The sequence below is a fragment of the Callorhinchus milii genome, unplaced genomic scaffold, assembly GCF_018977255.1.
Source record: "Callorhinchus milii isolate IMCB2004 unplaced genomic scaffold, IMCB_Cmil_1.0 Scaffold9, whole genome shotgun sequence".
Taxonomy (NCBI): Eukaryota; Metazoa; Chordata; class Chondrichthyes; order Chimaeriformes; family Callorhinchidae; genus Callorhinchus; species Callorhinchus milii.
The window spans coordinates 4,467,292-4,491,436 of NW_024704750.1; the positions used below are offsets into that span (position 1 = coordinate 4,467,292).

The 24,145-nt window shown below is 41.6% G+C and overlaps 1 protein-coding gene across 1 annotated transcript in view; it reads right to left on the reverse strand.

Annotated features, from left to right (window-relative positions):
* mdga2a (MAM domain containing glycosylphosphatidylinositol anchor 2a) overlaps nt 1-24,145 on the reverse strand; it is a gene marked incomplete at its 5' end in the record, with an annotated part of 236,384 nt that overhangs the window by 57,513 nt on the left and 154,726 nt on the right. The window contains one exon of the mRNA XM_042338106.1: nt 14,076-14,345. Coding sequence (XP_042194040.1) covers nt 14,076-14,345 — 270 coding nt within the window. The remainder of the gene's footprint in view (nt 1-14,075; nt 14,346-24,145) is intronic.

The following is a 24,145-nucleotide window of genomic DNA, read 5'->3' on the forward strand; positions in this document are numbered from 1 at the left end:
TCTCCCCATCCAGAGAAGATTACAGTGGTTAAATGTCTGCACAGCTCGGGTTGTTACAATCCAAAGTTACAACAATATAGCGTCTTTCACATCGGGAGGCTGTCCCAAGGCATTTAACAAATCTCGAGCTGTTGTGTGCATCTTCTGGTTTCCTTTCCGCGAGATGTTTGAATGCCAAATCAGTTCCAGATAAAGGAATGGATTAGAGTTGAGGCACGAAAGGTTGATTAATTGCTGCTAATTTCCCCCGCCGAGGAGGCTTTAGTCGGGAGAGCGAATGCTCTCTGAAAACCCCAACGAACAGCTCTTTCTCCAGTGCAGTGAGCAGGGCTTTCTGGAGTCTAGCCATCTTCTCTACCCTCTAGCCGTGATTCCGTTGATTCATGTGACAGAAGCTATTTCATAGAGGAAAAGGGACTATAGGAAGGATGTGACCCCTTCGTTTCACATTTGCTATGGTTACTTACTCCTCACTTGGAGGCTCCTCTTGGTTTTGTTCTCCTTCCTCGTCTTGTACTTCCACAGTGTCACATTTGGCTTCCTTCTCCCCCCCCCTCATTTCCTCCATCTCTCTCTCTCTCCCTTCTTTCCAGCAACCCTGTCACTTTTGGAGTCTCATTCTCTCTATCTTTCCAGGTATATATGTCAGCATCCCCCCCACCCCCCAAAATCCCATTGCTTCGTTTATATTGTTCTAATGTATGAGGCAAAACAAGTACAGTAGCATTATTATGGTATTATTAGATTAGCAGCTTGTAAATAACCAATCATGGTATTATTCGTCCAGCTATCCAGAATGCTTCACTAGCAATACCTGTGCCATTAAGAGTTTTACATATAAAAGACTTTAGATGAGCTGAAAAGTCTGTTCGACCCCCAGTGGAATAAATCTAAATGTCTGCTTCCAGGATCTGCAACCACAGGCACATTGAGGCCAATGTAATAGAATGTAATCACCTCCAAAATGCACAGTCACTACACTTCATAATATATACTGCAAAATGCTTTGAGACATTCAACGGCAAAGGAGCTATATCAAATGTGAGGTTTATTATTGCTTTCTCTTCATTGCTTCCCGCCTTGCTGTCATCGTGAAGCTTAGCTTAATGCCACTGGAACGCCTCACCTAACCATAACTGAAGTGAGTTAAAAATATAAACACACCTCAACCTTTTCAGACATAAGCTTGACAGAAGCTAAATGCCTTAGTAAGATGGTAGACTTGACCTTTGGTTAATCCTTTCATCCCAGCTCAATGATTCTGCCACATTTCCACAGCCATCATTTCCCTCATCTCACTTCTCCCACAGTAGCTGTGTCTATTATTGAGTATTTATTTTATATTTGTAAAATTCACATTGCCATCAGTAGTGCTATGAATAGAGAGGCAGAGCATGTAATAGTGCTCTATATCTGCAAGCAAGAAATTGGTGAGGGGGAGGGGAGAGGGTCAACATTGCTGAGTGTTTGCATGGTGTGCTCAACACACACACAGGTATATATTGCCTTGCTATATTTCTATTGTACTTTATTTTTGCTTTAAAGTTCAGGTCTCTGCTAGTGTGTTAAATAACTAGTTAGTGCAGCACTAGGTATACAGGTTGAAAGGTCACTGGTCTAAGTCCTGATCTTTGCTGACTTATATGATCTCTATCATCTTCAGCACCACCTGAGTTCGGGAGGCCGCGCTACCGTTGAAAAAACGGGTTGAAAAAGGGCAATTTCAGGACAGACCCCCAGGAAGCATTATTTTACCCGGAGTGTAATTAACAACTGGAACAGGTTACCAGGAAAGGTGGTGGAAGCCAGTCGTTCTCTTCAAACACGAACGCACCACATTTACAATTATCAATTGGTACATTCAAGCAAGCGCTTTGGGACGTCCTCCTGATAGGAAAGGCGCTATTTAGACCAGGTCCACGATAGCGCATGAACCTCAAGTCCCCATCACAATCTTCTTCACCACTAATGATGCCATTAGGAACCATTCCCCCGCCCTCACCGCAAGGCCAGGACCTTCCGGAGGTGTCTGGTGGAGCAGAGTGAATGGAAGCAGCAAATGGGATTATAATGGCAGAGCGCAGAGAATGAGTTACGTAAAGACTGCAGATGTAGCACCAGTTTAACCTCCTCAAAAACTGCTATTAAGAACAATTGCTTCCTGTCAAGTCTGGGTTCAGTACTCATATATATATATATGTGTGTCTAATTGATGGACAATATAGAGTTTCCAAGTTCAGCGGTACTCGTTTGATATTAACTCTGTTTCATTTCCATTAATCTTCCTGATGTCATTACAGAATGAATGTGTTGCAAATTATACTCTGCAATTTATTTGTTTTGTGTTCTCGGGAGAATACTGAAAGAAAGCTGCATTTTCAAATCACCGTGCAAACAGGTCTCTGGCTCAGGAAATCTTTTCACATAAATTCTCTCGCACTAAGGAATTGGCAGTTCATGATTATTGGTTAAGATGCTTTGGATACCCTGGACAAGCACTATAATATCACTATGACATCTGCTGTACGCAACTGACTGCTGCGTTTCGCCCACTAAATACACTATCATTACTTCTGTGAAGCGCTTTGAGACGTCTCGAAGAAGTGATAAGGCGCTACATCAAATGCAAGGATTATTATTACTATTATTATCATCATCATCACCAACCGGATTATTGTAATGATACGCTTGGTCTGTGTGGCGTGTAGGGGTATTAAACTCCTCCGGTGTTGATGCTGAGTTCCTTTCTCACAGAGAAAGAGGCATTTTATTGTAATTACACTGCACTGGGAGGATTAAGGTTTCCATTTTAATCCCCGAGACACACAGTACATTTAAAATCAACACTGGGGCCATGTGGCGCAATTTATGCACCCATTCCATACCGGTCACGTTGAACATCGCAGAATCCATTTCCTGCACTATTATTGCCCCTTTTACAGTAATAATGTACTGAATACCGAGGAAATTGTTCATATGTATAACGGAACCTGCCTGGTACAGCTTCCAAGACAGAAAAAAACAATATTGGAACATTTGGAATGTATTCCTAAATTTCTCAACCAGCAGTTGTACACAGAAATTCAGTCTAATATGGAAGTTCAGGCTTATTGGTTCATGGGAAGATGGTAGGGGGTGGCTATTCAGACAGGATAAGATCAAGTGGGAGGAAGGACCCTCCTGATTCCAAACCTCTCTGGTGACCTTGTAGAAGTTGAGAGTTGATAAAATCTTTATTAAATAGTAGCTGGTAGGCAAAAGGTCACTCAATCCACAACTGTTTGTGGGACACTGCTGTGCGCAATTGGCTGCTGCGTTTCGCCCACAAAATATACAATCAATTCACTTTACAGTGTATTCTGTGAAGTGCTTTGAGACGTCTCAAAGACACGATAAGGCACTATATAATATGCAAGGATTATTATTATTATTAAATGTCGAAGTAATGGCATTCGACAAGCCTATGGCAGTGTTTACTGTGTGACTCAGATACAGAGATGAACCACAGTATTTTGCTAAATATAAATTGAGGTTCTACTCCTGTGAAATATGAGATCTGACTTCAAGAGCTTGCAAGTTTTGCACCTCATTGACTTTGTCTAGACCATTAACATGCTGCCTTGGGTAGGAGACTCAAAGTGACAGCACTAACATTGCTGACTAAGTGCAGGAATCAGCAGGGTCGATATATCAAATCTGAGATCCTTTGGATACATGTCATAAATTGTCAGGAAAGGTAGTCAAAGCCAATAAACTGGACTACTCTTCCATTGTCAAAAAAACACTTGTTGCTGTGTTGGGAGGTTGGGTGGGTTTCCTGGAAGGAACAACAACAACAAGATTGCATTTATAGAGCACCTTTCACGTCGGGAGGAGATCAGGTAATAGGCCAAAGGGACTTCTTCATCCGAACTGATCTTGTGAAGATCAGAAGGAATAAAAAATAAAATGGATAAAGCTATTGCTACTGTTTGTAAAAGGATACAACATTCACCAAACATGCAGTCATAACCACACCGCAGTCTGGTAGTGTCTGATTTTAACCACGTTGTTAGCTGATGTGATAATTATCCCGTAAGGTGATAAGTTTAATGAGTTTCAAAAGCTAAACTGGAAGAATCTCTTAAAACGTAAACGTCTTGAAATGCAACCATTCCTTCATTTCTTCTATTCATTTAACGGATTCAACCCTACTGGAGGTAATAAGAATCCATGCATTTATCAAGCGCTTATGATTTTAAACCGATACGTGCAAAGTACTCACTCCACAGATAATGACACGGTCAATATAAATCCTTTCCTTCTGATAGTTCCACTTTCTGAGATTGTCCATTGCCAGAGTTGCCACCTTGTTCCTATGTGAGAAGCTCTTTGTAACTGGTCCAGGCTGCAGTATAACCACATGCCACTCAAAAGCTTGGGTCAAAACAAAACTGCTCGTGTCACAATATAAAATGCACCGACTCACCATCGAACCCAATCCCTTCCCACTCTTTCAGTTTTTGCTTGTTGCAGACATAGCACGCACATTGACTGACCATAGTCACTGTCAAGTGACTTCTTGAAGTGACACAGATGTAACATGACAATATTTGCAATGAATTATCACTCCTACACTCTAGTACCATATTCCCATGTAATACCACTTGCACCGACCCATCAGGAAAGCCGATGTAAAAGATTGCAGCATTCTTTCCCCTCTCATCAAAGTCTATAAGCATTGACCTGCCACTGAGGATTGCTCCTATTTAACTTCAATCCTAAACTCAGAGGCTCAGATTGCTACTTAAGATTTGAAAGGAATAAAGAGAGCTATGCCTTGATTTCGGCTCAATTGTATAACCTGACGTTTGGATAATTTGTGGTAGTGCAGAAATAACCACTCTCTACACTGTAAAGGTTCTAAATTAGCATTCATAGCACCAGGTAAAAGGGAACAGTCGACTTATCTTCATAGGAATGGATTCACACTGTGTTCGGCACAGAGTGTTCACTGCCCGGTGAAACACAGTCAGCATCAGTGGGAAGTGCAGCCCAACATGAAAAGACATCACATAGCGAACCATGCAAATCTGCTTCATAAAGTGACAGAAATAAAAGTCAGCGTCTCAAGACAGATACAGTATGAGGAGAGGTAAATGATTCAGAACAAAAATCAAACAAACTGCTGATTCGAAATGCCCTATTCCTATCGATCCTCTCAGTGTACCTGAGATATAATAGAGTGGATTTTTTAAAAAAAGTCTTAATCACAAATAACATAGCAACTTTTACTTGAATTGGGTCTCCTCCACACACCGTTAAAGAAACAACAACCAGGTAAAAGTCTGAAGCTGGTCAATAGGAAAGGTTTATGGAATGTGGAGCCTTTTTAATTCATTATCATCCACCTGTTTGCTTTGAAAATAATGATATGTAGCAGACTGTGAAACACAGAGTGCAATGCCAAAGGAGTGAAATTCCACCTTGTCTTAGCCCATTAGACCCTGTTGTGTTAAAATTTATGATGATAATAATAATCCTTGCATTTGATATAGCACCTTATCACGCCCTTGAGACGTCTCAAAGTGCTTCACAGAAGATACCGTCGAGTGAGTTGACTGCATATTTTGTGGGCGAATTGTGGAACATTTTTTGAATCTCCATTTGGAAGCCAGAGCTCGCTGGTTCCTACGCCAACGTGTCCTGAGCTTGTTGATCTCAGCTGAGGCTGCACGGGAAATTGGCCCCAGTCTTCCCAGGGCCAGGGAGGCAAAAGGCAGCCCGGATTCCTGGCTTTGCTGCCTCTTCATCGTCCTCTACTGGTTGTGCACATGTATTGCAATTGGTTGAGGAGAGGTTAAAATATTGGTAGACAAACGCAGAAGTCGTTTGCACCAACAAGGTCCAACGATTAATAATCGTGAAATAAATGACTAGATTATTCGGGTGCCTGTTGGCTAGGACGTCGGGACAATCTCCCTTCCCTTTTCAAATGCAGCTCGGGATCTTTAACGGCCAGTTGGAAAAGGCAAATGGGTCCTTGATTTAAAATCTCATCGGAAAGATAGCATCTCCGAAAATCTAGTGCGCCCCCATTATTGCAGTGTCAGCCTAGACTGTGAGCTCCAGCCCCAAGGTGCAGACTGAATCCTCAGCTCCCTGGCCCTAGATTTGAAGTGACATGAACTCATCTGTATCAATTATATAACACTTAATCGCTCTTAACCCTCTTTAGGAATTGCATCTGGCACCAATACTCGGTGTCAATCTCATTTAAAAATGACCTGAAGAATGAGCAGAGCACAAACTGAACTTGAGACTAATAAGAATTCATAGCTTTCTCACGCCCCTGTGGCTGAATGAGCTATTGGTTGATCATCTACCAACGGGACATTCTTATTCTTACATAAGAATAATGCCCTTGTTTTGCACTATATGGAATGCAATATCAATGTATCAGAGGAAATGTTAAAAGTATAAGACTTACAAATGAGCATAATGTTTTTAATAAGTACACAATGGAAGAAGGATGAGCCACTGTTACAGGGATGAGCCACGAGTAATGATTAGATAAACTGGGGCTCTTCAACCTCCAAGGAAAACATCTCAGAGGGGGCCTTATAGAAGAATATAAGATTCTAAATTGGGTTGAGAAAGTAACCTCAGAACAAGACCTTCAGATATGCCAAGGGAGCATAATAATAATAATAATCCTTGCATTTGATATAGCAACTTTGAGACGTCTCAAAACTCTTCACAGAATATACATAAAGTGAACTGACTGTATATTTTGTAAGCAAACCGCGACAGTCAATTGCACACAGCAGTGTCCCACAAACAGTCATGGATTGAGTGACCAGATTCTTATCATTTATTTTGAACCAGGCACAAGTCCAGAGTTATCAAGACAATTTCAAGACAGACACCGGGAAGTATTTCTTTACAGAGAGGGCTATTAATGATTCTATAAACATTAAATTTAAGGGTGATCAAGCTCAGGAAATTACCCTTGAAGTCCTGGAATAAATTCACAAATCTGCCACATCTCAGGGGAAACTGGCTCTTAGCACCATTGAACTGTAAAAATGTACAGCACAGAAGATAATTTAGGCAAATGTGAGTCTCTCCTACTTAGTCCCAATCTCTTGTCTTTTCCCTGTAGTTCTCCTTTTCAGACATTTATCTAACTGCTTCTCAAAAGTCAACATGGATTCCACAACACTGCCAACTTTAGATAAAGACGATTCTCCTTATCTTTTGGTAATAAGCGACCATTCTTGACAACCACTTCCTGTTTTGGGTATTAAGATTGTGTGATAGATTGACGTTGTTACATCTCTGATGAGCCCCTGGCAATCGGTGAATTAAATATCCCTCAAATACATTTCAATGCGTCAGTAGTTTTACTGTTAAAAGCTTCACGCTGAGTTGGATGCTTTAAATGACTGAAAATAAATCCATCCATGTCTTTTCTTTTTCCTTTCTACCTTTGCAAATGAATAGGCATATTTGGCAGGTACACTACATTCCTTGATCTCTGGGTCCTTGTTAGATTGCTTCAGATGCTTCCAAACTCCATCAATTTGGCTCTTGTTGGTCACAGAGCCTTGTGTTTACAGAAAATTTTAACCGTCAAACAAAGTTCCATTTATGAATAGTGGCAACAGCAATGGACCTGAACAGACCTCCCTCTACAGAACTGCATTAGTTTCAATCCTCTAGAGAGAGCTTTTCACCTAACAATTTCTATCAGGAGCGCGAGGCATTTAAAATTAATTTATGGTGTAATTATTCATGGTTTTATTGAAACAAATGTTTTTTCTGTTAAGTGTTATTGAAGATTGCTACAAGCTTGGATGGATAAATATAAGCTTTCACTTATCAGCAGGTGTGTTTTTCACAGTGTCAGCAGATGACTTCAAAGTGCATTGCAACAGGAATTATTAAAACATCTTCTGAAGTCATAATAGTCACCAACCAAAGATAAAACACCCCAAGCAAGCATTTTGGGTGATAATATTGTGCCATTACAGTCCCAAAGGTATACTGAGTGTTTTTACAGTTGGTCAGCTAGCTGAAACCTATGGTTATGTGCCTCATCTTACCTGCAATGCATTTTAAAACACTGCATGAAAATCTATTATTATACATCAGAGTATCTTTTCCAGTTGCAGTGTTTATACAGGATCGTCATTTAGGGAATTGTGTTCTTTACTGATGTTTTTCTAGTACAGTACGTGTGTCAGCATGGATCAGCTGGCAGCACTCTCACCTCCGAGCCAGAATGTTGTGGGTTCAAGTGCCATGTCAGGACTTGGAACTCATATAGTCGAGGCTGACACTCCAGTGTTGCAGTATTGGGACGCGCTGCATTGTTGAAGGGCCATCCTTTGAGTGGAGTGTTAAAACAGTCTATCTGTTCAAGTGGATGTTAAAGATCCCATGGCACGATTTAAAAAGAGAAGGGAGTTTCTCCCACTGTCCTGGCCAACAACCCCCCACCCCCAGATAAAATTGGTCATTCACTTCATGGCTGTTTGTGAGACATTTCTGTGCACAATTGGCTGCTATGTTGGCCTACAATACACTTCACAAAAAAATCCTGTGAAACATTTTGAGGCATTTCGACTATGTGATAAGGCACTATATCAAATGCAAGGATTATTAAAGGTATCTGGGCTGCTTATGAAATGACAGTAGATGGTGATGCTACATACAGATGATGGAAACAAACCTGCGGAAGCACTGCCAAGCCAGAAACAAGTCTATTTATTTTCCTGGAGTTCAGTGTGTACCTACGCATCCTATGCTATCTGAATGAACTCAAACTTAACTCAAGCAATGCAAAACAGAATTCAATTCATCAGAGATCATTGACTGCAGTGTTACAAGTTTTGATGGAATAAATCATTGATAATCTAGGCTGAAGGCTCAGTCAAGCACAGGATGGTGTGGTACGTGACAAACAGTGATAAGAAGCTTGTGTGTACGGATTTTCTCTGTGTCAGTGCACATCTCCCTGTGTGAGTTGTGTGCATATGCCACCACATCTGACAGCTGAACAAATAAATTAGCAAGAGGCAAGGATACAAGTGGCCTTTTTAGAACAGAAGGAGAATCGCATCATATTCCCAGAAAGCCCTCAATTTATGCATTGGTATTTGGTTTGCTAAGGCCCAGATGTGTGCACTGCAATAAATTCATCAATAATATGCTGCAAGGGTTACACTTTGCTATTGATAAAATCCAGTACCAAATCTCATCTGCGATATATACTTGTGCTGGTCTGAGATCTAGACTTTGATGAAGTGGAAATAATCTAAATCAGGCGGGTTTGAATGTAAGGTTGACTTCAGTGCCCTGGAGTATTGCAGGCTCAGGAACCAGACTAGAGATTGCCACAGTGAGTTGATATGATTTTGACATTCCATTGCCAAGCAGGTCACCTTGGAGCCAGCTCAGTTCCAAGGGGACCCTGCCTACTTCTTCCCCCACCGAAAGCAAAATAAAATTGTGATTGAACCAGTGGCATTAAACCTTTGATAGCTGTGACAGTAATGGAATCAGAGGACACTTCACAGCCAGCAGGGAGATGCTATAAATGTCTCCAAAAGGAGCCTGGCTGGTTGGATGACAAATAACAAAAACACTCACAAGTGACTTACAGTTATGGTTAGTGCTCACAGACTTAGTTACCCTATCTTCCTCTGCTGCCTAAAGCAGTATTTATGTGCCACTATCTGTGTATGCTTCTATTGATTTAATACACAATCTAAAAAAAATATCTATATCTTTATGAAAGACTTTTACAATTCCCTGATCATAGGTTGTACAAAAAATATCATAGGTATAAGGCTGTCACCTGAAGAGTGTCAAATGGCCTCCTCCTAGGCTGCTAGACTCCTAGACTGCTCAGAATCTCTGGCCAAGAAATGCCCTTCTTCTGTGCTGTATTTCTATGATTTTAAATCAGATGCCTGGGAATCATTTATAGAGCTAAAAACTCAAGTAAGGATTCTGGTAATAACTTAATAGATCAGCGAATGCAGTACTTTAGCAACCACATTCTGAGTGAGAATGCACACTCAAGGTTGTTTTATTCCTGGTCTGACAATAAGTCTATTTCCAAGCCTATGTTTACCTGCACTAATATCTCCATACATCAGAAGAGTTATGCCATTGTATTCAAATGCATGCTCCATGTATTTATTGACACACAGCGTCAGACAGCTTTCCTTCACCACGTAATATGATTTGCCCAGTTGCTTGACTATTCTGATTTCTATCCTTTGTGCTCTGTTAATTTCCTGCTCTGTGAAGTTTAATTTACATCTTTCATTTCCCTTCTCCAGAGGCCCTCTGGCACCTGAAGCCAGTCAAAGCCATTTTGGGAAGGAAGCATTGACGTACATTTGTCTGCGTCCTTCTACAGGTTGCTAAGGAGCTCATTATTTTCCAGAAGGCAAATCTAAGCCATCTGAAGTATTAATGGGAACCGAAAAGAACTGTGGAAAACCTAAACCTTATTGATAACAACCTAGATTTCATTGTGTCTTTTTAATCAAGCTTCCAGATCACTCAATTGTAATTGCATCAATAATGGCCCCAAAAGACATTTATCATCAAAAATGAAGCTTAGATCGATTAGTACCAGTGATGGTTAATCCTTCAGAAGAGAAATTTCAACTGGAAACTAAGCTTTAATACAAGTTTCAAGCAAATACATGCAAGCAATGGACTGTAAGGCACTTTAGTTATTTTTATAACTGTAAACCTGGGGTGATCCAGCAGGTGGAGTTCGATAATTATGTTTTTGATCACTCCTAAAACCCAGCTTTAACAGCCTGACAAGATTCTTATAGAATGGAGGTTTGCTCCGGAGGAATAACTGTGTAGACTTTTCCAGACTACATCTTTTATGAAATGATCTGGACATTAGTGGCTTAGCTCCACCCAATGTAATTATGGATTTTTATGCATCAAACTTTCCAAAAGAGCACTTTTTTTTTAGTTAAGGTACAGATCAGCCATGATCTTATAGAATGGCAGAACAAGCTCGAAGGGCTGAATGGTGTCCTCCTGTTCCTATATGTTCCTATATATATGTAGATATATATATATATATATATATAGAGACAATAAAGTCCTACTTTCTAGTACCATGTTGTTTACAAATGTAGCGCTGCCCTTAACATCAGCACTGTAATGTGAACACGTCTCTGTTTGTCAGGAAGCCAGTAAGCAACACTGTGACGTGTTTGGGAATGGGTGGAATTCTACCCTCTCCCAGTGACCTACAATGTAAGCTGTCTCAAACCCTCTCAGTAGTAGTAATGAACCTAGATGCACTGGTGTGGGTCAAAAAACGTTAAAGGGTTATTGCGGTGCTGATTGACAAAGCTTGAAATAGATTCAGAAACATACTGTATCTATTCCCTCACCAATTCTATACCAGTTGATAAGAACTGGAACTTTGTGGAGTCCTGTAGCTCAGTGGTTTAGAGCACTCGCTTTGCAAGTGAGAGACCTGAGTTCAATTCCAGGCAGAGGGCGAAACCTTGGGCAAGTTTCCTTACTCCACACAGAGCCTAATAATAATCCCTCCAAAAAAAATAATAATAAATTGGTCATTTTCAATCCATATGACTGTTTGTGGGACATTGCTGTGCGCAATTGGCTGCCACGTTCGCCCACAACTATACAGTTAATTCACTTTACAGTGTGTTCTGTGAAGTGCTTCGGGATGTCCTCCCGACGTGACAAGCGCTATATCAAATGCAAGGATTATTATTATTATTATTATTATAACAAAAACAGACTCCCAAATGCATATTAATACTATTAATTAACCCTAACAGTTCTTTGCCTGTATTAACTGCAACTTTTTGCCCACAAAATATACAGTCAATTCATTCTACAGTATATTCTGTGAAGCGCTTTGAGACGTCTCGAAGACGTGATCAAATGCAAGGATTATTTTTTATAACTGGCCTATTATACGCCTGTTTAAAATGTATGGTCACGTATTGCAAAGCTCCATTTACCGTTCATGCAGTATTGCCATTCACAGGTATGTAAAATCCATCTGAACAGCTGAGGCTGAAAGTTGTTTTCAGAGTGAATGGCAGATTGAATGGCTTTTCGTATTAATCTCGCTATGTGAGGAGCTGTGCAGTTCCCTTATGCAATTGTTTGTAAAATCACATACCAGGATTATGAACCTGAGACTGATGCGTAAACTCTGATCCCTACCTGACAATCCAGCAATTTCTACTGATGGGGCACTGAACGACAACAATAACAAACAGTTATTTAGCACCTCCAACGTGAAAGGAATGTCTCGAGAGTGCTTTAGATTTGAAATGAATATTAAGTCGACAAATATGACAGCTAATTTGCTCCAGCCACATCCTACAGAAATTGTTGCCAAATTAAGGGAGCAACAGTCATCTCAGTTTGGCAGGGAGTTTATTTTAATTTTCTCTCCTTCTTCCTAAGGTCCCTTCAGATGACACACCTTGTCATCCAGGCCGCTGGAAATGCCACGCTTGTGTCAGCTGTGAAGAAACACGCCCTGCTTCCCCATTGGTGACTCTTCCTCCGACTTTTCAGGTTCCTCTTGTCACGTAGCTGGCATCATCTCTGTGCCTCCTCCTCCTCCTCCTCAATTCGTGGCCCAGATTTTTTTAATTCAACCTACAGGGACTTGTGGACAAAAGACAAATGTGCTACCACTCCGTGACATGATGCTGGAGTGCTACCCAGCACATTCTCCTCCAGGATATCTTAGTGAATTTAACTAAGTGCTGTGCACTCAGTTTGGTCTTCATTGCCCTCAGCAAGGCTATTTTACTTTTGCACCATGTGTCAGAATCACATACTCAAACTCAAAGATGAGCCACAGTGTGAATTTAGAGGCAGAGTAAAGCTCCCTCCGTACAGCCCTCTCTGAAACTTCAGGAAATGTGAATGACAGAGGAAAACCTCACCTTGCCAAGAAAAAAATCAGCGTACAGAAAGCAAAGATCTTTGAGGATTGATGGAGCTCTAAGTCAGGAATAAGCCAAAAAGCCCTAGAGATTTGCTTGTATCAGCAATCTGAATAGACCACAAATTTGCATACCTTTTAGTTAAGGATGCATTTTGTACTCATCCAAGGTGCAGGATGTCAGTTGTGACTACTTTTACGTGCTTAAAGGTGAACAACAATGTGAATTAGACACAGATCAAAGTCCCCATCAACAATCCCACCCTACTGGGTTCGCCGTTCTGCTTCCTAACAGAAAGTCATGCACAGGTACGCAAGCAAAAAACACAGATCATTCCTCCATTTCCCAACCTCTTCTCTCCAACCTTGGTACGCTATAACCCTCCCACCAACCTTGACCAGGTCTCAATGTGGACTATTTGCTCAACTCAGCCTGTCCCCACCAATGCTGTGCCCAGTCAATTATCCTGCTCTTTAAGGAGTTATTTTAATCCATAGCATCAATTGCTTTTGCTGGAACTCAATTCTACATATTCACTAGAATATGGGACCAAATAGACTCAGCTATAATCAATCACAAGCTCAGTCATGAGGCCTTCATTGATTTAATAGGGAGCGGCATTCTCTTCCATGCTGGTTGCTGATCTGAAGCTGTCAATCATCAACCGAGTCAATGCTTGGCCTCCAGGAGAAAAACGAATGCCAACTCTTATTAGATCGATGGAGGCACTCACTTCCTGAACCAGTCCGTGCTATGTGCTACCTGCTACCCTGCATTTCCTTTTGGTCGGAGAGAGGATGTCTCAAAGTGCTTACAACACTCAAGTCTCAGCCTGGGCACCGAGGTGGGAGTGGAAGCCAAAGCAGGTGGGATGATGAAGGTAGACATATTATGACACCAACAAAATGGGAACAGTGACTGAGACAGGTCATACTAGTCCCAAGATCCCAATGATTGAAGACAATGAGGCCACTGTGGAGAAGATAACTACTGAACATGAGGCATAAAAAAACCACTTCCTGGGTTTAGCTGCTCTAAAGCAAGATTAACAGGCAACATAGCGTGCAGTATAAAGCATCATATAATATCATTTGCAATGGGTACCTGTCACGAGGAAACTGCATGTCCCAGCACCAGCCTCATTGATTATGCTGCAGTTGTAAACCCCATAGCTATCTTTGGAGAGATTGTCCACTCTAATCTGTGTGTAATCTTGCGACTCAAATCGGCCTGTTAACAGAATCTTATTTCCGAGCCTCCATTCGAAGGTCAGCACACGGGTCGGGTAGGCTTTCAGGACTCGGCAGGTCATGGTAATGCTTCTGCTTTGACCCTGTCGGATCTCCAGGAAGGCAGGTTCCACCGTGGGGGGGTCTGTAGAGACAGAGACAGGAAAATATGTGAACAGGCTTGTTGACTCCATGTCGATCAATCGAATAATTTGTAACATATCAAATTGTTTCATTGTTATCTATGTGGAGAGACCACATTATCCAAATAATAATGATAATCCTTGCATTTGATACAGCGCCTTATCACATCTTTGAGACATCTTAAAAGCACTTTACATAATATACCGTAAAGTAGATTGACTGTATAAATACAGTACAATACCAAATTACATTTATAAATTGCCTTTCACGTCAGGAGGATGTCCCAAGGTGCTGAATAGTCAGGGATTCTAATTGATTGTACATCTTATATATGTTCAGTTCAATAACTGCTTGGAATATTATATGGAGAAGTGACAATTGATTATTGTTAATTGACCTGTTAAAACTGCGCCTCAGCCAGCCAGCAAAAGACACAATTCAAGATGGTTAAACAGGTGACAATTTCTTCCCCAAGACCAAACATTGTATTGACTCACGTATTTCCATTAGGTATCTGGGCCTGGCTGAAAAGATGTGACACTCACCAAACTAACATGCCATGTATTAGCTGGCTTTACGTTAAGAATGAAAGACCCGTTTTAGTGCAGTTCTCGCCTCTGCTTTTATGTCCTCCTTGATTTAGGAGGAGAACCATGTAATCTTCTAGAAGATTTTGTAGCTAAATTTCTCCCCCCATATTTCTCAGTCAGAAATCCAAGCCAGCCCTTAACATTGGTGAAAATCAAATCCATAACTTTTCAGATGTAATCCTGTCATTTTTCTTTACCAACTGACCTGAAAACCACTTTCACTGAAACCAATGTAAACGGACAGAGTTAATTTGTCGGGATACTAAGGTTGAACACGTTTACGTTGACGGTCAGTTTTTGAGAACTGAGGATTCTCTTGAGGCTATGATGATGAATGCGAATGGGAGAGGTTTACCCTTGTGAAGACTGTGGGTGAGCAGTTTCCTTGGATAGACACTGAGTGGGTAGTGGCACGATAGAGATATCTGCAGGATATTTGTCTCCTCACTGAAAACACCGAACTTTCAACCAAGTTGACTGAAGTCCTTTCATTCAAGATAAAGTAAAATGGCCAACAGTTTGAGGCCACAATGTTAATAGGGAAACACATTATTGTTGGGGGGAAGGAGGGTGGGGCGGACAATGACAACAACTTGCATTTATATAGCGCTCTCCACATTGGGTAGCGTCTCGGAGCGCTTACTGAACAGTGTTTACTGAAAGTAAAGTAAAAGTAAAGCTGCAGATTGTTTAAGGTGACTTGTTATGCTTCCACAACTCCAATCATTTCATTGGAATTACATTATGATGTTGGTGCACTGTAAAGAAAATTACATTCCAACACCTTTTGTTCCTTTCGAGCAATGCTGGCATTATATTGCTCCGAGTCTTTGTATCGACATTTCATTGCCTTGCGAGTTATTTTCTTTTCCAATTGAAAACTATTTGCGAGAAAACATTCCTTTAATAATCTGAAGAAAATGCTCATTCCTGAATAAAGAGGGGAATAAAAGACCTATTATGGATCATGTTTGAAGCCTGCTTTGCCGAACAGTCAATTATTTAGAAAGAATCGCAGCCCTTTTTGTTTGGGGGTTGAAGACAGCAGCAATAGTAACTCTGTCCCTCTCTGCCATCTGTCAATGTGTCTTTGGTGGTTCCCATTATATACACAGCAAACCTCTTGAATCATTGCTGAAGGCAAGCTTACTCTTTTTGTGCTGCTGACCCACACCCACTAAGATGTGGCTTAGAATGACCAAGCCATTCATCTTCTCACAGCTGATAGAAAGATTTAGTGTTTGCACCATCAATCTGGGCTGGGGAGGGAGGGAGGGTAGGTCAATTTACTCTGATTATTGCATTTCATTAAAATGCGATAGTGTAAAGATCTGTACTTTAGCGATCAGGGAAGAATAGATGCTCTCCAAATCCTCACGCCCATGAACATAATGTTCAGATACCAGATTGGTTGGAATCGGTTGTAATATTAAGGAAAATCTGCTGGTCGTGCCAAAAAATGACCAATTCTGTTCCATTTGTTAGTACAAATCTTCTTGCTTCGATGGGCCCAAAGTAAAATTGGGCACAGCAAAGGCCTGTGGGTTTATCCTCACTATATAGTGTGGCAACTGAGGTCTCTGGCATCTTACACAACAATGCCCTCAGTGGAGCTGGACGTTGGATCTAACCGTACTACAAAACCTCAGGAGGACTAGACAGAAGCAGCAAGACAGCAACTCAGCCTTCTGGCGATCCTGTCAGTAAACCCATTAATGTGTACAGCCTGCCAGGGGCTTCTGAATAACATTCCTTAACTTGTGCCCAGAGGGGATATACAGCATTGTGCAATAGTCCAGTCTTCCAGTGGTACTACTGTATTCACAATAGAGCCATCAAGCATCTGGTCTGTACAAAGCCTCGTCTGATGATCAGTAGGTCGTCAACATGGGACGAGGATTTCTGCAGCCTGGGAGCCAGCCTGAGCCATGTTAAGGCAATATGACATTCAATGAGGTGTTTTGATATTTTGCTGCAAACCATCACCAAACAGTCATCTTCTCTGCATTATTAATCCCTTAATCACACATGCTTTCCTGGACCAAATGCTGCTTTAACATCTCTCGCTGGCAAACTAAACATGGTTGGATTGGAATCATCCCCGCGCCAATGGTATAATAAGAGGGGGGAGAATTTACAACAAGTGACTGGTGTTAATTATCATATCACATGAAATACCAGCTGGTTGATATCAGGCTGTGAGTGTGACACTTGTTGATGACTTGCTGGGGGTTTGGCCACCCAGCTTTTCAGTGCTGATTTATGAGACATGGGTTTATAATAATAATAATCCTTGCATTTGATATAGCGCTTTTCACGTCGGGAGGACGTCCCAAAGCGCTTCACAGAACACACTGTAAAGTGAATTGACTGTATATTTGTGGGCGAACGCGGCAGCCAATTGCACACAGCAGTGTCCCACAAACAGCCGTAGATTGAAAATGACCAATTTATTATTGTTTTTGGTTTTGGAGGGATTATTATTAGGCTCTGTGTGGAGTAAGGAAACTTGCCCAAGTTTCGCCCTGACCTGCCTGGAATTGAACGCGGGTATCTCGCTTGCAAAGCGAGTGCTCTAACCACTGAGCTACAGGACTCCACGTTTATATCTTTCTGTCGAGGTATGCTGGTATCCTGCTCAGAAACTGCACTCACAGCGGCTTTGGAGAGACATCAGGCAGTGGAACAGGTCTTCAGCTGGGAAGATCGAGTGCAGTTCCACAGTTACAATGGTGAGACCGAGTGTGGGAAGATGTGAATGACAGAGTGAGAATGAGCAGACAGCTACAAGAGCTGGCAGAACAGAGGGCACACTGGCAAGGTCTCGTGCAGTCTATAAGCAGCCCAATTTGTGATTGCTGACAGTGTGGAGTATGAAATAAGAAGCATTTGCACTGTGTGACGGCGTGTTTTAGTGTTTTTTTTAATAATAATCATCAAAACCTTGCATTTGATACCGGGCCTTATCACGTCGTTGAGATGTCTCAAAGGGCTTCACAGAATATACTGTTAAGTGAATTGACTATGCTTTGTATTATTACTTACAATATATTCTGTGAAAAGTTGAGACGTTTCGAAGACGTGATAAGGCGTTATATCAAATGATTAATTACTATAATTATTATTATTATTATTATTATTGTAAATTGGATTAACTGTGAATCGTGCGGGCGAATTTTTTTCACTTGTGAAATAAAATTTCATTTGTGTGAAAAAGCTGAGCTCATGACCACACCAGACATGAATAAATAATGAAGCTCCTTCACGAAACAGAAACAAAGGCCTTGAACCGATCATCAAGGTTAGAGATTCTGTTTAGTCTATTGTTATGGGAATCCTTGCAGCAGCGAACACCATTCCTGCATTTTTAAACAATTCTGGGACTGTTACTTGCCATTATTAACCGTGAACTGTAATTTCGATCTATAAATAACTATCATTTTCGCGCACTTTCAATTAAATATTGATCCCATGAGCCGTAAATTACAATACGCTCGCGGTACAAACATAAATTAGACATCAGGGTCATCAGAAAGGCCGTCTCCTAATGGAGTTGGCTTTCCTCTTAAAGCTCTCAATGGTGCTGAAGGCTACAGACAACGTATACGGGTGCCCTGCACCGCGCTTGTCAAGCCAAAAAGGTAACTAAAGTCAGGAAGTTCAGCAGAAGGCAAGAACCTCCAGCCGTACTTATTGTTCCCACAGGTTCTTCTGTTAATAATCTTTCCACATGCAAGTATAACGCCACACTACACCAATCAATTATAACTGTGGAGGAAGTGCTGGCAAGTCAGAGTTCCTGTCAGCAATTTCCCAAACCTCCGGAAGAAATCCAGGGTTCCTCATCCAGAGAATGTCAAAGCCCAAAGGGGTCTGTCTGTAAATGGGTCAAGTTTGAGCCTAAATTTGTTTCAACGTGGACAACCTGAAAACCTGGTGGCCGGCAAGCATCTTCTTCAGTCCTGTGGCCTAATCCCTGAGCTATGTTGGACTCAGCTGTTATCCCATTTGACTGTATAACACTCAGCAATTCTGGCTTTGTAGTATTATAGAAACTTGGATATCGTCTGGAATAATTGTTCTAAAATTCTTCAAGTACTGACACGGTTTAGGCACAAAGTTCCACAGGGACTTCAGCCAGAAGACTCTCTGCAACTCTTTCGCTGCTAAGAGGACTATATTAGACTCTAGCAGAGTGTGATAACCAGGGGGAATTATCCAGGCCCTTTTTTTGTTGGATAGAAACAAAAGTCTTAATGCAACACAATCCTCTGCCCTCTGACGTTAGTTAACAGTTTGGGTTCTGCGATGTGAATGAATGAACACACATCACTAGGAAGCGACTAGCTGGTTTGAAAGAGAAGGATAATCAGGAGGAATAAAAGAGGATAATCAGACCTGAAACCTGAAAGGAAGAGACTAAAAATACCCACTGAAGACAGCCATTAGGAAACAATTCTAAGCTTCAGAAATTTTAATAATCTCTATCCCACGGGGTAGACACAGGCACCACTAATAATAGCTATTATACCTGTTGTGACACCAGTAAGTGAGTATAATGTCGTAATAAAGAATAAATATATTTAACCATCTAAAAATGTCAATAATATCAGACTCCTGTTACATTCTTGCTTCATGATGAGGGCAACACTGATGGAACATCAATTTATCGCTCTAATAATGTGGGAGCGCTATACAGGCGGGTACCTAGGTAGGGACTCGGAATGCTGATGGTTGATCTAGAAATGCAGGAAGATAACACACCTCTCTTCCCTCTGAAGAAGTATAAGCAAGAAATGCTGGAGCCTGGCAAAGATTATGACCCGACCAAATGGAAGAATCATAAATTGCAGCCTTTCCTACCTGTCTGGGTTACATTGGTATAAATAATAATAATAATGATGATGGTTGCATTTGATAAAGTGCCTTACACATTGGGAGGATGTCTCAAAGTGCTTCACGGATCTGCTGTGCTGTTTAGTGACAATGTTCTTTTTTGTAGGCAAACTATCATTCTGAAAGTATCAATTATGTCCACCCTCCTTATTCTCCATCTTCTCGGTATTAATGTAGTGATATAGAAACAAAATATAATTGCAGAACCATAACAGTTGGAAGGTTGGTGGAGAAATCAGCTCGGATGGCATTACTTTATCTCGCAATGGATCAGCAAATACCCGAAATCTGGATTTGCTAAGTCAAGGCAATAAATAGGCCAGATTGAAAGTATGGAAATGAAGACAGAACAGCGGGGAGGAGAGGGAATCATCTTACACAGTGAAAGCTATTTGAAGAGTGAAATTACAACTGCAAGTCAAAGAAATATTGTTTTCTGGCAGACTCGCAATAACTGAATGTGTGTCTGGCACTGGTACAAGGGGGAAAAATAGTTAAGTCTCCAGCTCCATCAACCTTCATAGATCACACATAAGGCACCACGTAGTCAGTGACAGAAGATTGTGAAGTGACACAAATTAACTGCGGAATAGTGGCACACAAGCCGAGTGAGTGAAATTAAATTGAAGGTAAAAATAACTCCCCAACTGTTTGTAACTGATGATTGGGCAGACACAAACCAAGCTGATTAATGAAGCTGCCAAAATCTAGCTCTTAATCATTTGGATACGTGGCTCTAGAAGGACAGAATGTGTGCGCACACACCCACAGTGATGGAATATTTTCAATGCACACAGGGCGCATTTCAAACGCAGACACTTTATTTGCTGCCAAATAAAGCGTGAGCCAGTCATAAAATCTTGTTGTGTAGGAGAACAAGACAAAACATGGATAAATACTACACACATCTCTCAAATGGAGTCCACGTAACTAACGTATGGTGACAAATCTTGTCAGATAAACCGTTTTCTTTGGTTGTTTTAAGAGTGTCAAAGGAACAGGATTTTTTTTCTTGTAAGCCCTTATGTCTCCTCCACCTGGTCTTAAAATATTGTAATCATTTAGCAAAAAGAATTGTTAGGTTTTGGTTTTGCGTTCCAAAGAGATTTTCTCGGGCTTCCTTGCTGATCACTTTGAGAGCAATGCGGATTGCTGGTTTTGTTTCAGAAAGGATTGGCTTGCTCGTGATAAGCAGCAGAGCCCGTACAATTTTCTTACAGGAAGCTTGATGTGGGGGGGGGTAACCCCTACGAGGTTAGAGCTAATAACTGTGCCCAAGAATGTGTTGCTAGTCATTTATTGCTTGTTCCAATAGTTGCTGTACTGCCAGCATCAATTAAGGGGGTTTGCATTTAGATATATACTTTGTTGAGAAGCAAGGAGAAAGGGCAGAAAAACTAGGACTAAAAAATCTGCTATAAACTGGTGGAACAGGCTCGATGGGCTGAATGGTCTCCTCTTTGTTCCTACGTTCCACAGTACTGAACGGTGAAGCTCTGACATATGACTGATGACCATGTTGCTCTTGGTGATGGCTTCGGACTGAGAGCAAAGGTGAGTAATAAAGCAACCTGTGTTTCCAACAGCGTTAGATGGTAATCATGGAAAAGAGGGGCCGCTGAAGGAAGGACAAGGCAATCACTGAAGCATCTCACTGCCAATTCTCTTGGATTGCATCTTAGGATTCCTGTCGGATCAAGCCTTGCCTCGTGTCATTTTCTTTTTATCCTCTCAGGTTGCCTTTTACTTTCTGCCACAGCCATAGCTCATTGGCATTCAGCCTCCTTCAGTCTGCGAACGGGCTGTTTTGATGGATCTTCGCGGCTGCTATCAGCATTGCTCAATGAATAGCTAACAGTTCTGTGTTTGTAAAGGTGGAGAAACATCCCTGGTATTTCTACTCTATCCCTGCGGCAAGCTATCTAGATTGTAGGTCACTGTGTTTTCGCTTTGTTGACGTTTTAATTCCTTCTCAGCGCTGCAGTTTGAAGTTCAAGTGAAGTTCAGCAGTAGAGGCATGCTTACTGCTTCGTTGCTGTACCTAATTTACTCCTCTTCCCAACCATGCTGCCGCCTCTTGTGCAGTTGAGGAGCCAGAAGGGGTATACCAGCACTATTTTAAGTTAAACTGAGGGGAAAACATTCCCAACTGCACCGAATAAAGCACACAGGACATTTGTTTAAAACCGTGCACATGCTGTTTATTCCATCGCCCTCTTCAGCCATCGTCTAGAAATAAAACAGAGCCAGTGGGGTCCCAAGAGTCCCAAGGTTTGATCGTATCCGGTCAGGTTAACGTAAACCAAGGGTTTGACAGTAGGAGTGCTATACTCGCTTCAGAGCACCTAAACTAGCAAGGCAAGGTATAATAACCTCATGCTATCATTTCTATCAGGGAACATGATACAACTCAACACCTCCTCCCCCCACCCCTGCATTGTAACTTCCATCTGTGTGGAAGTGAGTGAGGACAGAATCAGATGTGCTTGTGATTCTCCTCCCACCCAGTCAAATGGTTTACAGTCACTGCCAAGTCTGGCACTTGAAGAATGGCCACTTACACCAGGTAGCAGCTGGTGCCTGTGGATCGCGGCCCATAGATGAGTCATCGGCTTGAGTAGAAGTGAGGAGAAAATTGGGAAAGGGGGTGGGAAGGGTGTCCTAATTATTGTGTGTCTCCTTCGCTGAGCAGTGACCATGAAAGCATTGACACTTCTGTATAGATGCAGATTAAATGGCCAAGCCATAAGTCATACCTAACTTTCCTCTGAGAAGCCAATGGTACATCACATTGTTTGAGTTTGAATACTTTAGCCTGAATCACCACTGGGCACTGGACATTTTCCTTCCCGGATCCCATTTTAAGTCATCTGTTGGCTTGATAAATGTAAAAATTTCATTCATTCAGAATTTTCAGGGAAATACAAGGTGGGCTGAAGACAGGATACTTGAGTAATTTCTGAATGATATATAGAATTCTCCTTTCTATGGCTTCTCTTGAATGACTTTGGCATAAATAGCTTTTCCCCCTGATCTTACTTAGTTACTTAGATGTGTTGGATTAGGTCCAATGGGGTTTGTTTGCCTTTCTACATCAGTAACCAAGGTAACACGCTAATTAAATCAACTGCCATCGGAAGGCAGGCACTGACTCTTTTGTGTCCACTTCTTGAGGTATAGTGAATGCAGTGAATATTTTGCTTAACTGGAGACAAATTGCATTTCCTGATATAGATTTCATAGAGTCTGTGTCAACCAGCACTGGGGAATCCAGATATATCTCCAGATAAAAAGCAGCAACAAAAAAATGTGCCTCTTTTTGCCTTTGTTCTTCAGGCAATTCTGCCATCTGTTTAATGGACACTTATTGTCACGACATTGGATGCAGGCAGCAATCAGACTTTCAACAGGCTTGTCTGCTACTGAAATGTACGACATCCATCTTACTATCGGTGCTGATTTGATCTTCCTCCTGAAAAAAATTGGTCATTCACTTCATGGCTATTTGTGAGACACTTCTGCGTGCAAATTGGCTGCTGCGTTCATCTACAAATACACAGTCAGTACACTGTATAGTAATCACCTGTTAAGCACTTCTAGGCATTTCAATGTTATAATTGCTACATCACATGCAAGGATTATCATCATCATTTGGATTAATCTTTGCTCAGATGCTGTGTCTCAGCATACTTGCAATCTAATTTCCACTTACAATGCACAACGCTGCACATCTTACAGTTGTTTTTGATTGAACTGCGACATTAAATCGTCCCGTACTTGATGGAACTGGCCGCAAGCCACACAGAGCAGCCAATGGCTTGTTTTTCTCATTTGTTTCAGGCATTCTGACCGAGCAGATTCTACCTCTCACACCATCTCCACTTCATCTCCACAAACGTTTTCTCCTCTCCGTCTCGTGCGGCATTCCACAGGGCTCTCTCCTTTGGTCCCCTCTTCTTCAATATCTATATGCTCCTTCTCGGTGACATCCTTCGCAGGCTTCCGCATGTATGCGGATGACACCCAACTCTATCTCTCTGCCTCCACCCTTGACTCTAGGATCACTGCTGTCCTGACAGAATGTCTGTGAGAAATCAAGCCCTCCTGATTGGCTCCCGTCAGCGCCGCCACAGAGATTTGGAGGTGCTGAACAGCATCACCATCCAAGGATGCACACTCTACCTTACTAAGCCAGTCTGGAACCTTGGCTCTGCCTCCACCACCTCTGCAACATCACCCGGCTCCGCCAATATCTCACACCGCAGGCCGCAGAAACCCTCATACACGCATTCATAATATCCAGGCTTGACTTTTC